This window comes from Stegostoma tigrinum, chromosome 14 (genome assembly GCF_030684315.1).
Source record: "Stegostoma tigrinum isolate sSteTig4 chromosome 14, sSteTig4.hap1, whole genome shotgun sequence".
NCBI lineage: Eukaryota > Metazoa > Chordata > Chondrichthyes > Orectolobiformes > Stegostomatidae > Stegostoma > Stegostoma tigrinum.
The window spans coordinates 37,057,027-37,073,463 of NC_081367.1; the positions used below are offsets into that span (position 1 = coordinate 37,057,027).

General features: G+C 38.2%; 1 protein-coding gene across 1 annotated transcript in view; it reads left to right on the forward strand.

The window, feature by feature from the left end:
* The window catches only part of usp13 (ubiquitin specific peptidase 13), a 93,352-nt gene that overhangs the window by 32,615 nt on the left and 44,300 nt on the right, over positions 1-16,437 (forward strand). Inside the window, exons 4-8 of the mRNA XM_048541576.2 lie at positions 3,229-3,350; positions 4,583-4,725; positions 6,185-6,369; positions 14,151-14,245; positions 15,314-15,498. Of these exons, the coding sequence (XP_048397533.1) occupies positions 3,229-3,350; positions 4,583-4,725; positions 6,185-6,369; positions 14,151-14,245; positions 15,314-15,498 (730 nt within the window). The remainder of the gene's footprint in view (positions 1-3,228; positions 3,351-4,582; positions 4,726-6,184; positions 6,370-14,150; positions 14,246-15,313; positions 15,499-16,437) is intronic.

Here is a 16,437-nt window from a genome sequence, read left to right on the forward strand (position 1 = left end):
GACTTGGGCTAGTTTGAACTAAGGTCTCAAGTTGAAGGTATGTGCCAATCCACTATTACTTCCTCACTTCCCTTTGCCACAATAGTGATGAAATGTAGAATATGAATTTTCAACAGTGATCATCTGATTTTTATACCTGGTGCTTCTATGGACTGACATGGTTTTAAAAAGGAAAGACTCTGACTTGAAAATGGTGCAGAGATCACCTGACCATTGGTTAGTTTAATATATAATACGCTTCGTATATTGAATGTGAAAGACTTGCCTGCAATTGTCCAGGTTGAAAACAATGACCCCAACGACACAGGAACGCCTTTGAAACAACTGCTTTGGCAAAGTGCAGGAGATGGATTTGTAACAACAGAACTGAAAAAGCTGTATCTGCCTATTGCATGCTGTTTCTCACTTGCCTTCTCTTACCCTCTCTCGTGTGTGTGTGTGTTTGCCTCTCCCTTTGCTCAGGAGGATGAAACAATCACAGACAGAACAAATTGGAGAAGTGTTTGAATACTGAGAACTCAAAGTTATGCGTAATGTTCACAAATGTTGCTGGCCCTTGACATGGGTAACCATGGAATCTCAGGCCAAAATAATAACAAAAACTACAGGAGAAGCTCAACAGGTCTGACAGCATCTGTGGAGAGAGGAGTAGAGGTAATGTTTTGAATCCAAAGACTGACTTTTGAACTTTCTGAAGAACGGTCATTGGACTCAAATCATTAACTTTGTTATATTGTATTCTCAAGATGAGAAGGAAGAATTCCATCGAAGGCAGCTCTGATGAAGGAACCATACTCAACTCCACCTTTTAAGGCCGAGGTACTCAAGCATGCTGCTGTACTTCTGACATTTAATGAAAAAGAGACACTTTGTTCATCTCTTTGAGAATTAGTTAAATCGGTCAGTCCAACAGTGGACATAGTGTGGTCTGGATGGGAGACCGGTCGGGAACTGTGCAACAATTGTTTCCAATGTGGAAAATCTGGATGTGTAATGAGGAAGTGCTAGCTCTGGTATCACAGAAAGACAGGCAGGAAAACCGGTGTCTGTGGCAACAAAGGTGGCCAATGTCTGCTCAGGCATTACTGTTGACCAGGCCAGCTGTCAGGAGTTTGTGTTCAATCGAACCCACGGCTGCTGTTTATTATTTAACCAACAGAGATAAATCAGTAAAAGCCGAAAGAAAAACTGCGGATGGTGTATATCAGAAACAAAAACAGAAATTGCAGAAAAATGCTCAGCAGGTCTGGCAGCATCTGTGGAGAGAAATCAGACCCTTCCTCAGAGATAAATTGATAGTCTCTGAGCCACTGGGCGTGCACAAACATTGCTAGTGAGAAAATAAGGATTTCCCACCTGAAAGTACATTAAGTTCAAGTGTGCTGATAAAAGGGATCATGGGAAATGTACACTAGTATTACTGGCTAAGGCTTACTTGCAGAATAAGCATGTTATGAACTTTGTGTAGAGGGTTTAAAGTAGAAAGGCAGGGGGATAGGAACCTGAGCAGGGAGACAATGAAAGAGGATATAAGGATAGAAGCAAAAGAGAGAAAGGTACGAAGCAAAAGTGGAAAGCAGAAAAATACACACAGGGCCATAGTGCAAAACAAAACCTGATGACCAAAATGTTAGAGGCAAACAGAAGCATAGAAAATAGAAACAGGAGTAGGCCATTCGGCCCCTCTGGCCTGCTACCCCGTAGAATATGATCATCCTGTTGCTGCTTTCACTCCATAGCCTTTGATTCCTTTAGCCCTAAGAACTATATCAGTCTCTTTATTGAAAACATGCAAGTCTGAAACTGAGGCAGCTGGTTTTAGTTTTGATCACTAGAGATCATCTGAGGATGGAATTCCTGGCTATTCATAGGCATATCTTCAGTGTCAGTTGTGGTTTGCCTTGGTGGGGATGTGGGACAGATTTCACTGAGCAAATCTCCAAGAGGCTTAGACTGCTTTTACCTCTGGTTCCAGGCACTGGCCACACATCATTATCCCAGGTCTGTCATTGCCAGAGAAAGATATTTTATTGGGAAATGACTTGGCTGGCAACAGCATATCTTCCCCCAAACAGAAAAGGATCTTCCAGACAGATTGGAAAGTCTGGAGAAAGCCAGTAGCAACCAGCAGAGGGGCCAGAAATTGAGAATGGTTTGGAAGTCCTACAGTGCCAATAAAATAACTGACGTTTAGAGTCATGGAGTCCTGAGGTGGGACATTGTCATGATGGGAATGAAATGTGGTTTATCAATTTTCTGCTGCCATTGTTTAATTTTAACACCTGGGTCTTTCGTGGACAGAAATAGTTTTAAAAAGGAACACACTGACTTAAAAATGACGAGAGTGATCATTTGACCGCAGGTCGAGCCAAGCTCCAGGAAACTAATATGCAATAAACAAAATAATCTGATCTGAAATTAACATTCCTTTCAAGATTTTTGAAACAGTATGAATAAAGTCTCAATTCCTAATTTTAGTTTACACTTGTATAATAATATTGGAGATGAAGGATTCACCTGCACTTATCCAGCTTGAAAAGAATGATATGGCAATACAGAAATGAGCTGCATTTCAAGCGGTTGTTTGGTAGAGCAGAGGAGATGGATTTATCACAACAGAATTGGAAGAAGTTCTCTCTCTGCTTTTGACCAATTACATCTCAGCAGATGTTGAATATTAATATTTGCAAATCACTGCAGACAGAAACACATGCTATTTTTGTCACATGTTGCCATGTCACCACACTGGAAAGAAATGGTGAACTGGAAGGTGGGAACTATTGTATCGAGTTGCATAGTATGTAGTTTTTAAATTACAAATTAAAGTCAGAACATTGGGAGCAATAGTTCTGACTCTTTATATGTGTACCTTTAATACAATTTTCTATATAATGTACTTTGAAAGTTGTACCTGTCTTCTAATGGATGTACAAATTAAAATTGCATGGTGTTTGGGTACTTATCTCCTGTGGTATGAATTCAGGCTTTGTTCCATTTCTAGGGTATTATTGATGCTAGTCAGAAATTACATACATAATGTGATGAATGCTGATGGGATAAATTACCCTATTCTTGTGTTGTTATAATTTTTCTGTATTGAAGTGACATCTGCTTTTAGTTATAAATTTAAATGAAGTGTGAAGTCATGCAGAACCCACCTCTTAAAATAAATCATCAGAGATGCATTAGCAGCAGTCTGATTTGTTTTATCTCTTTTTTTTCTCTCAGAATTGGAGCAGAATGAAGACCTCAACAATGAAGATTATGAGTATGAAGACGAAGCTAAACTTGTTATATTTCCTGACCATTATGAAATTCCTTTGCCAAATATAGAGGAGTTGCCAGCACTGGTCAGTGAGTTTGTGCAGCAGCATCTATTATTTATCCTGTAACAGACTCAAGCTTCATTAAATTTGGAATTGAGTGGAGAAGGATGATCCTTTTTAGCCTGGGCATGCTAATCCTGTTATGGCAGAGACATTAAAAACAACAAAAATGTAGTACATAATTAAAGAAACAAGTTTTAATACACAAGTCAAAAGTTACCTAAGTTTCAGTTTGATTTGAGCATGGATTTCATTAGTATCTGTAGAATTATAGTCTGTGCAATTGTTTTAAAGCCTTTAAATTAATATCAATATGTCTAAAACTTCTTTTGTTCTGGGAAGCACGTAAGTAATTCAAAACAAATTGTTAAATTAGAAAATACATATTTTAGATTTGCCATTCATTGGAGCAAGATGAGAAAATAGGGACAGGTCCTGCAGAATAGAGCGTTCATGACCTGCTAAATGCATATTACAGTAATTTATGATGCCTAAATATGCATCTTGCATCTTGATACAAAGCATTAGAAAAATGTTTGTGATATTTCCATCTTTTTGACAGTCTAACATTGATGACGTGTTCATTGTAAGTAGAAAAAAAACGGATGGAGGTTGTTTGTGAATCTAGAGCATGGAAAGTGAATGAAATCTTGTCCATATTCATGCCCTTTCTAACATATGTTACTGTACAGCCATGAAGAATAGGAGACAAGATTAAAATTGTTAGAACTCCATTGTAAGAATCATTTCAGAACCAGAGCAACCAGTAAACTAATCTTAAATACAGCAGTTTTCCAGAAACTTCTGTTGAAGTGAAAACTCTGTGTTTGATTTTTGTGTGCTCTTAAGGAAAACCAAAATTAATTGCAGCATACTATCTGTTGAGCTTAGCAAACACATCTGAGCCCATTTATGATAGTATGGTATAATTATAACTAGTCTCAGTATTTGTGACAACTGCAGCATTTAAAATAAACCAGTAGTGCATAGAATACCAAAAGACACTGAACACTATAGTATAGATGGCCTCAATGGACACGGGAGCACAACAGTGTTAAAGTGGTGATTTTTGAAGAGGTGCATTGTTTTAAATAAAAAACACTTTTCTTAAGTTGTCTTGATAAATTATTTTGGAGAGCAGTCTCTGATAGAGTTCCAAAAAAGACTTTGATGTTAATCATGAAAGGCTGCGAATATTATTTTGTGACTCTTTATTGAGTCATTATTTTAATTTATTCTTATTTCCATCCCACCAGGTAACAATAGCATGTGATGCTGTCCTTGCTACAAGGTCTCCATTTGGTAAACAGGATTCTGAATCTTGGGAAGAGGAGCTTAAAGACTCAAAACATGAGAACAATCTTCAACAACTGGACAATGGAGTCCGTATTCCACCCAGGTCAACATTTTACCTACACTAGATACTGTCAAACAGCCAGTCTTCATTTTCAACACAGTGGGGAGCTGGAGGAACATAGCAGGTCAGGCAGCATCAGAGGAGCATCATATGAAGAAGGGTCAACCTGGAATGTTGACTTTCGTGTTCCTCTGATGCTGCCTGACCTGCTGTGTTCCTTCAGCTCCGCACTGTATTGACTCTTGACTCCAGCATCTGCAGTTGTTGGTATCTTCTGGTCTTCATTTTCATTTGTTCTGAGCACTGTTCAGGTATCAGTCGTAACTTTTGTAACAACTTTTTCGTGAAATGTGACAAGATGAAATATGATACAATTTAAAATTAGTGATACTTTCTTGTTATTCCCATAGAGTTTTGTTCACTTTGTTTTATAACTGGATTACTTGACGTAAGAACATATGTTTTGACCAAAGAACAGTGCAAAATGCTTCCTAGCTAATTAAGTAGTTTTGAAGTATGATCACTGTTGTTAATATAGGAAAATCCAATAACTAATGTGAGCACAGCAAGGTTTTATAAATGACACTGTGATAAGACCACCTAATCTAAATGATTTTGATTGAGAAATAATGAATGCCGAGGATGGCACTCCTCTTTTGAAAAATGTTAAAGGATCTTTTACATATATCTCAGAGGAAGTGGCCTCGGTTCATTTGCACTTCCAGATGATGGCATTACTGACAGTGCTGTACAAAATGTGTTCTGTGCTCAAGTCTCTGGAGTGCAGTTGAATGCTTGAATTTCTGACACCAGCCTATTGCCTGCCTGTTACTATATTATATCATTGTTTAAATGCCACTTCGAACTGCGTTTGATTGTGGCACTACCAACCTGCTATTTCTTCCTTGACATTTCCAGTTCTATGCTATTACTTCTGAGTTTTCACTGACGAAGGGGTTATTGTAGATGATATAATTGAAATATTTTTGAATCATGAAATAGAATATTTTATCTTGTCACCACTTCATCATTCATAGGTATTATTATGTTACTTGTTAACGTTGTGAGTGTTTATATTTTTGTTAACTTAAAATTGCCTGAAATTTTTTGATTCATTCATGTGATGTGGGTCATTGGCTATACCAGCATTTATTGCCCATCCCTAATTGCCCAGAGGGCAGTTAAGAGTCAGTCATATTGTTGTGAGTATGGAGTCACATGTAGGTCAGACCAGTAAGGATCACAGTTTCCTTCCCTCAAGAACATTAGTGAAGTGTATGGGTTTTTCAAATAATCACTGGTTTCACCATCCTCATTAGGTTCTTTAATTCAAGATTTTCAGCCATGGTGCAATGATCCAGAGTGAATGATGGATCTGGGAAAGTGCAGATGCAGAACTGTCCTGTTGTTGAACATGTTTCCCAAATCACTGACTTAATGTAGCAAGAACATTCAGTGTCACTTACACCAGTGTTTCTTGTCCTTTCTCAATTTGTCATAGTGGCTGGAAATGTGCTTGGTGTGACCTGAGGGAGAATCTTTGGCTAAACCTGACAGATGGCACCATATTATGTGGGAAATGGTTCTTTGACGGCAGTGGTGGAAATGGACATGCTCTTGAACATTACCGTGAGACAGGTTATCCTTTGGCAGTTAAATTAGGAACCATCACGCCAGATGGTGCAGGTTAGTTCATTCTTTTAAATAACAAGATGCAATTTGATGACTTGGTTTACTAAATAATAATCTTATTGTTGCTGGCACTGATTCCAAAATGTACATCTTTTGAATTATCTGAATTGCGTATCTTGAAAATGCAAGCAGTGCTTTTCATTTTATTTTGCTCACAGCAAAGTTGAAATTGCAAAATCTGACAATGCAAGAATCTAAAATAATGTGAAATATGCAAAAGGCTTTAATTTCTAAGAAAAAAAGAATAGAATAGGAAGGAAATTTTCCTGCAGCTACGTGTGGCCTTGAGGAGTTTACATTCGAAGGATGTATAATTTTAGTCTTATTTGGGGAGGATTTACTTACATTACAAATTGTTCGGAAGAGATGCATTCAACTTATTCCTAGAATGAAGGACTTATGTAGAAATGTTGAACAAGTTGGGTCTTCACTTATTCTTCTAAATTCTGATAAGTAATGATCATACTGAAACATATAAGATTCTGAGGGGACTTGCTAGAGTAGATACTGGGTGATATTTCCTATTGTAGGCAAGATTGGAACTACAGAATACAACTTAAAAATAAGAAGTCCTTCTCATAGGACAGGGATGAGAATTTTTTTCTGTCAGTAGATTGTTAATCTGTCAAATTTTCTTCCTTCAAAAACAATGGAGTTGAGGTCATTGAATTCAATCAAACTAGAGTTTGATAGATTTGCAGCAGGGATTTGAGAATTCTGGAGACAGACAGGAATGTATATTTGAAACTGATTAGCCACAATATTATTGAATGGCAGAGCAACCGCAAAGAGTAGAATGATTTACTCCTGCTCCTACATTCCTCAACTCTTCAGGAAACAAGCCTTTGAAGAAGAACAGTCTGTTTACTCTTTAAATGAGAAAATGTTTATTAATGATTTAAGTTGTGATGAGAGTTCAAAGTATTGATCAAGTAAAATTTCACAATGAAGAAAATATGCATTGTAACAATCCATTTAAATAGCAGACTTAAGGGTAACATTGTTCAAAATCCTCTGTTATTTGGATGTTTTTGAAATTTGCAACTAAGGGCAGAATGACAGAGAAATGTAAGCTATTTAGAGAAAGCCACCATGGATTTGTAAAATAATTAAGTCTAGAAAATACTGGAAGGGTACAGCAGGTCATGCATCAACAAGAGAGAAATGAGTTAATGCTTGAGGTCAATGGCATTTTATCAGATGGATAGTGACTTTCTGGTAGTGGAAGGGATGTAATCTTAAAATCAAAGCCTGCTCATTCAGGAAATAGATGAGGAAACATCTTTGTGTAAAGGGTGGTATAAGTATAGAGTATTCACCACAAAAAGCGATAATTATTAGATTGATATCAAACTTTTAATTCTTGCTAGGCAAAGGCATAAAGTGAATATGGTCAAAGTGAGTGGGTGAAGTTGAGATACAGATCAATCATGATCTCACTGAATGGCAGAACATGTTTGAGAGATTGAATGACCTACATCTGATCCTATGTTACTGGGTTAATGCAAAGATGTGAAATGCCTGTTAAATATTTCCATCTCACATGACAGGACCTGTTTTTATCCAACTGTTGTAACTACCCTGAGTACCAAGTGCTAATATGTCACTGTTTAGCTTGACATTTTCACACAGGCAGAATACCTAATCTTGGATTATATATTCTATTTGATCTGTGCAACCTGTTATCAAGTCATGAGTCAATACAGTAGATGATTATGGTTTCTCTGTGTTTTGATATACCTGCCTAGATAGTAGTATAACTTTATTAGAAATTTGTCTTTATTAAATTATTTATTAGAATTTTTTCCCTCAGATACTGAAGTCAGATCTGGTTTAAATTCTGACATGAGCTTGTTGTAAATGAATCATGTTCATATTTTGGTTTATCTTTAGCTGGAATCATGAAAATGCACATTTCTCACTTTTCTACCAATTTCAACCCAGCACCTTTTAGTTGCTCAGCTGCCTTCTACATTTCCCACATGCCACTGGGATAGCTTACAAACCGTGTGAAGGGGAGAGGGGTCGGGGTTTCAGAATGCACATTTGACTGAAAGTGAATTCTTCTTTGTGTTGTACTGAAGTTTTTAATAGAACCATTTGTGTTCACCTTTGACAGTAGAGTTTGTACTCAGACTTAAACATGTTCCTAAACTTTTGCCTTATTGGAAGCTATGTTTAGTGGTGTGTGGAGTTGCTCTTTTTAAAACCAGGAAATTAGCTTACTGTTTCATTCTCAGTTTTCAATACCCATGCAGTGCTTGTATCTTAAATGCTTCTTGAACTATCCAGATCTTTAAGCTGACAATGCCAGATGATAAGGATGAATGAAAATATGTTTGATACTGTTTTGCTTGAAGAAATTTTAGAATGCAGCCGATTGAAATGGGGAGGTGGGGTGGGGGGTTCATAACTGAGGCAAGCTTCTCAGGTAATCCATGATGATAGACAGAGTCCTAAAGTCATTCAGCATGGAAACAGACCCACTGGCCCAACTCGTCCTTTTGGACCAGACATCCCAATCTGACCTAAGCCAGTTTGCCAGCATTTGACCCATATCCCTTTAACCCCTTTTTATTCATATACTCACCCAGATGTCTCTTAAATGTTGTAATTATATCCACGACCTCCATTTCCTCTAGTAGCTCATTCTATACATGCACTACCCTCTGCATGAAAATGCTACCCCTCAGGTCCTTTTTAAATCTTACCCCTCTCACATTAAACCTAGACTATAACTTGTCTGCTCCTCATTCAGTGTTGGCGTTTGGATGTGTGGTTTACTTTGATACACTTCTCTAAATTGTGTGGCAATATGTGCCTTTAAGAAGGATTTATTCTGTCCTGTTTTGCTTGAAGGAAGGTGTTGTAAATCTGATGCTGAGGTGTCTGCTCTATAGAAAGCAGAATAAATGGTTATAGGTTTTTTTTTAATGTACCATATTGTCATCATACAGTCAGAGGTGTGCAGCTCTGCCATATCAATGACTGCTACTAGGTGTTTGTGATCTGTTTGCGAAGTTTCAATCCAACAAAGACGGGTAGAATGTTTTCATTTCAGAATGATTACAAGTGCTTCCTTTTCTACTTACGTTTAGTTGCAGTCTCTCTTGGTCTGAGTTTCTCTCAACTATCGCTCATGACATTGCTGGTCACTGCTCTAACTCAATAGCCTGAAAGGTATCATATGCTAGTCTCAAGATGTGATTTGTGTCATAATTAATGAGTCATGGATCATTTGCCAAGCTTCTGTTATGTGCATCATTAGCTTCTTGTTTCTTGTTGTGCTTTAGATCTTTCCCATTTCATAGCGTTCTCGAATAAATCAGTATTGCGTCACACCTTAAAAAAATGTAACCTTCTTTGGATTTGGTATATTATCTATAACCTCTATCTTCTATTTTATTGCTTCCACCTCTTTTTCATTGAATTTTAGGTTACAGTATATTATGTCAAGTGCATGAAACCACATATCCTACTTTTCAGGTAGCAAGGTGTAGAACTGGATGAACACAGCAAGCCAAGCAGCATCAGAGGAGCTAAAAGCTGATATTTCGGGTCTAGATTCTTCTTCAGAAATGGGGGAGGGACAAGAGGTTCTGAAATAAATAGGGAGAGAGGGAGAAGTGGATAGAAGATGGATAGAGGAGAAGATAGGTAGGGAGGATACAGACAGATCAAAGAGGTGGGGATGGAGCCAGTAAAGGTAAGTGTAAATGGGGAGTTAGGGAGGGGATAGGTCAGTTCAGGGAGGACAGACAGGTCAAGGAGGCGGGATGAGGCTGGTAGGTAGGAGATGGGGGTGGGGCTTGAAATGGGAGGAGTGGATAGGTGGAAGGACAGGTTAGCGAGGCGGGGACGGGCTGGGCTGCTTTATGGATGTTGTCGGGGGGAGGGGAGATTTTGAAGCTTCTGAAGTCAACATTGATGCCATTGGGCTGCAGGGTTCCCAAGTGAAATATGAGGTGCTGTTCCTGCAACCTTCGGGTGGCATCAATGTAGTACTGCAGGAGGCCCAGGATGGACATGTCGTCCAAGGAGTGGGAGGGGGAGTTGAAATGGTTTGCAACTGGGAGGTACAGTCATTTGTTATGAACCGAGTGTAGGTGTTCCACAAAGTGGTCTCCAAGCCTCCGCTTGGTTTCCCTGATGTAGAGGAAGCCACATCAGCTTACTTCTCAACCAAGTTTGTTTTCTTAACACTCAAAGCTTCTCTTCCTTTCTGCAGTCATGGTCAGTGCTATCATCCTGACTATACAAACAATGAGACACTCCTTGCAAAATCTTACCTATTGTAGTTTGGAAGGCCTTTGGAGCAGACTTCAGATCATAGGCTCCTACCTAAAGTTTTCTAATACCATATGAATGTTTGGCCATGAGATACTGCTGGCTGTCTCAATCAACATTGAGCTGTGTATAAGAGTAAGAGACATCCAACTTTTAATAACTTGGATCCTACTAACTCTTATGATATAACAAAGTGTGGAGCTGGATGAACACAGCAGGCCAAGCAGCATCTTTGTGCTCCTAAGATGCTGCTTGGCCTGCTGTGCTCATCCAGCTCTACACTTTGTTATCTTGGATTCTCCAGCATCTTCAGTTCCCATTAACTCTTATGATATAAGGTGTTTTGATCTGTTAATATCATTTAGGTTTGGATTTTTGAATTTTGAAATTGTGGCATATGAGTTTTCTGTGATTAACTTGGAAATACATCTGTAGCATGGTAATTTCTTTTAAAACATTGTATTAAGTAGAGAGAGAGACTTTTTGGAGAGAAATTGAAGAAAAAAACCTTGTGATTTCAAATAAACATGTTGAGCTATAATCTTGTATTGTGTGACTTGGTGTGAGTGTACAGGAATGTTGTTGAGATTAATGTGATTGTACTTTACTGTTGGTCTGAGATTTTTAACTTTGTGTTATATATAAATGGTTTTGTTTAATCTATTTTATCTTCATTTCTTTTGTATAATACACTCAATTGTTAAACCCAAATCTGCAGCATTCGTGTTTATGATTAAGTGAAAGACTACCTCATTAAAGCCAAAATATTGAAAAATGTGATGTGTCAAGCCCTATTTTAGTCTGAGATCTGACTAGTCCAGTAATAACATTAGCTGGGATCATAATACTCCACACTTAAATCTTTGGATTTTGGTAATAGATACTACTCACCATCCACATACTGGCTCGCAATGCTTTTATAGGCCTTGAACTGCCTTATGGTTCTGACTCCTTTTGGCACTGCTACTGTTGGGTTTGCTCATTTACTGTGATCAGTATATTGTAACACACCATGTACTTCTTGTTTCTTACCTCTTCCTCAACCTGGGTTTTGAGAATGTAAAGAACCAGTCTTGTGAGGTCTGATTTTGCATCTAATTTGGATGTACACTTTCACATCTATTATAGTCACATAGTTGTTCTTGAAAATTTTGTTATAAATATCCAGTAGCTGATCAAACCACTCATTCACCTTGATTAGGAAGTTTAGAATGCTAGTCTTTGCACTCAAAAATTTTTTAATTGTCAAGTGTCTTGCTACAATAGAGATAATAAGAACTGCAGATGCTGGAGAATCTGAGATAACAAGGTGTAGAGCTGGATGAACACAGCAGGCTAAGCAGCATCATAGGAGCAGGAAGGCTGACGTTTCGGGCCTAGACCCTTCTGGTGAAGAGTCTAGGCCCGAAACGTCAGCCTTCCTGCTCCTATGATGCTGCTTGGCCTGCTGTGTTCATCCAACTCTACACCTTGTTAACTTGCTACAATGATGGGCTGTTGGATTTTCTGTTGTAATGGATATTATACTGTATTTGTCTATATGGGCCTAAAATCTCAACCACAGTAGGTTTTGAACTAAACTGTACTTTCAGTTAGTGGTGCATTACTGAATTTTCTTTTGGTCGTGTCTGTTTTCAAAATGGAACAATCTGCAGTCATGTCAATGCACAAATGTACAAATGATTGCTGCTGTCATAAATGCTGTCCAGACCAAGTTTCTGTTTACATAGGCACTCTGAATTAATTTCAAGGTTGCAATTCTACCCTTTGGACATTATTGTTTTACCTTATGATCGGGATGATTCCTCTTTTGTATGTCAATAAATAAATGATAGCAATAGGGCCATTTCACTTTAGAATTTAAGCATTTGACATTTCTGTACTGAATCTACATTCAATCAAGAAAAAAATTCAGTGATGCACTGTGGCTGAGGGCACAGTTAAGTTTAAAACCTACTTTGTTGAAGTGTTAGGCAATTGACGACAAATGGCATTCATGTGGTTGCCATTACAGTAATATTAAGTTCCTAAACTATTATCTCCAACCCTGTAACTAGGAAAACTTATTTAGTAGACTTGGCAGAAACCTACTGACTGTGGATAAAAGCTGCACAAGACACTTGCGAAGGAAGAAATTCTCCAGCATTGTTGACTCATGTTTCCATGAATGAGCAATCTTACACACCACCAACATAATTACAATGTTATGTGATTTATGTAACTTCAGGATCCTTTCGTTCACTCATTCACGCACGTTTCATACGTTTCATATAATGCAGTTTAAGTATGTGTCAAGATTTCAGTGTAATGATATTTTTTCAGTGTCACAATCTACTCATTGAATGTTTCAGCACGTTTCTGATTTCTAGATCAAAACCTGGAGCTTTCTGTTCGATGTATATTTCTCAGGTTAAAATATTCCTCCATCTTGCTGATATCTGATTTGTATGGCTTTTGGGAGCGTGGAGAGTCCCCATTAGCAAACTTGCTTTCCTGTGCTCAAGAATTGCCTTGTTCTGGGTCTTGGCCCCTTTACTTTCATATTAAAATTCCAAAGCATTAATAGTTCTGAAATACATGTCCATTCTTCCAGTACGGGCACTGCATAATTCTCAAACTCCCTCAGATTTTCTGAACATTCTGATGTATTTCATTGGCAGAGCCAGATGTCAGAGCTTTCAAATTTAGCAATGACACAGTAACTATGCCTTTATTCGCTATTGCTCTCAGTAACAGTGATACGTAGTGTCATGCATGGACAGCTTGGGTGCAAGCACTCAAGGTGAATACGAGTGCTCATGATAAAATATTTGTAAGTCCCCTGAGGTAGAAAGAACTCAATCAAAATCAGTCTAGTTGTTTGTGAAAATGTCCTCTTAGCCAGAAAACAGACTTTAATCAGATTTAGCATTTAGCACCTTGCAGCAGTCTCTTCACTGAGGAAACTGTTCCAGACATTGTCTGAGTATGCCAAAGTCGATAGCACATTCTAATTTTCCTAACATTTCTGCAGTTGTAGTTTTCTTCTTAGTTTGCAGTTCTGAGAAATTAGTGAGTGGGTCTGGTCTGCTGTGGACTATCTTTCAGGAGCACAACCACGTACGGAATGGTATGCACCACACAGCCCAACTGAAATCTTCTTCATCCCAGCAGCAATGTCACTGGGAGCTAATGGGTCCTTTTCACCATGGCTGCTGTTGCTCTTCAGTACTACATTTGTGGATTCTCATCAATTTGTTAGTAATTTGAGTAGCACTGTATAAAAGACAGACCCTAAATATAGCTCATTTACATCTTATTTAGTCATTTTGCACCATGCAAGCTCATAATATGTGAAAATATTGCTCAAAATCTCAGAAAAACCATAGCAGGATGCACTTTTTAGATATTATTTTCTTTCTTGAATGCACTTTACCTTTGTAAGCTGTGTAAGTATGATCTTTAAAAAATCTAGACGTGTCATATTTGTATTTTTGTTTATAATGCAGATGTATACTCATTCGATGAAGAGGAAGCAGTGCTAGATGCAAATATTGCGGAACACTTGATGCACTTTGGTATTGACATGATGGCAATGCAAAAGGTGTGTCGAAAATATTATGACTTGTTTGTGTCAATCAGGAATCCAACTGAGGTGCTTCTAATCAGCATTAAAATAATGAACCAGTCATTATCTTATTACAACAGGAAACAGAAGCAATTTTGGTGGAATAAAATCAGTTCTTATTTTCTGGAATAACCATAATGGAGTTAAAAGGAAGGTTGAGGTGATTAAAATAAAAATATGATTTCCAACAAACTGTCTGTGTCCATTCACATTTCACCCTGATTATGTGGCACTGGAAGATACTGTAAATATCGATAAGTTGTTTATAAAACTGCTTTATAAAATAAGAAGGGCAACCTTATTATGGTGACAGTCATAGCGGCCTTGTTGTCACTGACAATTTCCTTGTTTGTGAAGCCACCAACTAAAATAGACACCGTAGTTTCATCAGAAATTTGGAACTGCTATAGATTTTAATATCACCGCATTGATCAAGCTGTATGTTATTTATTGCAAACAATGCATCAGTATGGCATCAACCATGTCACTGGTTAGTGATAATGCCTTGGATACAGATTTGCGAAGTTTTGAGAAGATTTATAGCTCAGGTTGAGGTTCTGGATGTGAGTTTGCTCGCTGAGCTGGAAGGTTTGTTTTCAGATGTTTCGTCGCCATACTAGGTAACATCATCAGTGAGCCTCCGACGAAGTGCTGGTGTTATGTCCCGCTTTCTATTTATCTGGTTAGGTTTCCTTGGGTTTGTGATGTCATTTCCTGCATTGGTGATGTCATTTCCTGTTCTTTTTCTCAGAGGATGGTAGATTCGTTCCAAATCAATGTTTTTGTTGAGGGAGTTCCGGTTGGAATGCCATGTTTCTAGGAATTCTCGTGTGTGTGTCTGTTTGGCTTGTCCTAGGATGGATGTGTTGTCCCAATCAAAGTGCTGTCCTTCCTCATCTGTATGTAAGGATACGAGTGATAGTATGTTACCTAGAATGGTGACGAAACATCTGAAAACGAACCTTCCAGCTCAGCGAGCAAACTCACATCCAGATTTGTGAAGGTTTATCATCAGGTAATCATTTATTACATCTTTTTTAATAGTCAGAAAATGTTCATCCTGTTGATATCAAACCACGGATCAGTGAATGGGAGGTGGTTCAAGAATCCGGGATGAAGTTGAAGCCAATGTATGGTTCCGGATACACGGGCATCAAGAACCTTGGAAACAGCTGCTACCTCAGCTCTGTTATGCAGATAATCTTCAGCATACCCGATTTTCAGAGAAGGTGGGTTTTATGTGAAATTTTATGTATTTGTGTAAAACTTTTGTTGTTTACTGAGGCATGATTTTGAGCTTTCATTTTATATCATTTGCTCTTTGTAAGATGTTCCCTGTTGCTGTGCTCCCAACCCTTTTTCATACCAAAGCCCTTTGAAAATGTTGTTGGCTCCTGACTCTTACTCACCTTTCCTGGAATTCCAGATTTTAATCCCTTCAGATGGGTTTTTGTCCTACCCCAGTACTGGAACACCTCTTAGAAAGGTATAAAATAGGGGCAGGAGTAGACCATTCAACCCTTTAAGTTTGCTCCACCATTCAATATGATCATGCCTAATTATACAACTTAGTACCATGTTCATGCTTTTTCCTCATAACCTTTGAATCGTTTCACCACAACAACCACATTGATCTCCTTCTTGTAAATATTCAACATTTTATTGTTGGAGTTTGTGGAACTCTGGAACAGTTGATCTGTGGTCTGTTCAGATGACAAGTTCTCATCTTCCTGGTTGGCTGGCTGTGGTGAATGAACAGTCTCTCCAGTTATACATTTGTGCCTCAGTCACTAGAGTATACCTGAATACCACTTCTGCCATATATGATCAATGTAACAATTGCACTATCCAGGTCCCAGTTGCCATTTGGACCGATGGTTGGAAATTTCTAGCCTGACTGGCTTTCCAGTGCACATCTCTGACAATGGCCCAGCAATTTTGTCAAATTGACATTTGGCTTTCTGTATCATTTCACTTTGATGTTGTTGCTCACACATATTACTACTACTGATTCCAGTAGCCTTTTTGATAATGGTAGATTAGTTCAGCTCCAGCATGACATTAATCTTTGCACTGGACTATTTTCCATGCCGTCAGTAGGATGTTTTTTCCACTCAAGGCTCGCCTTATATATTATGTTTCCTCTCAACATTTTTAATTCTGCATGA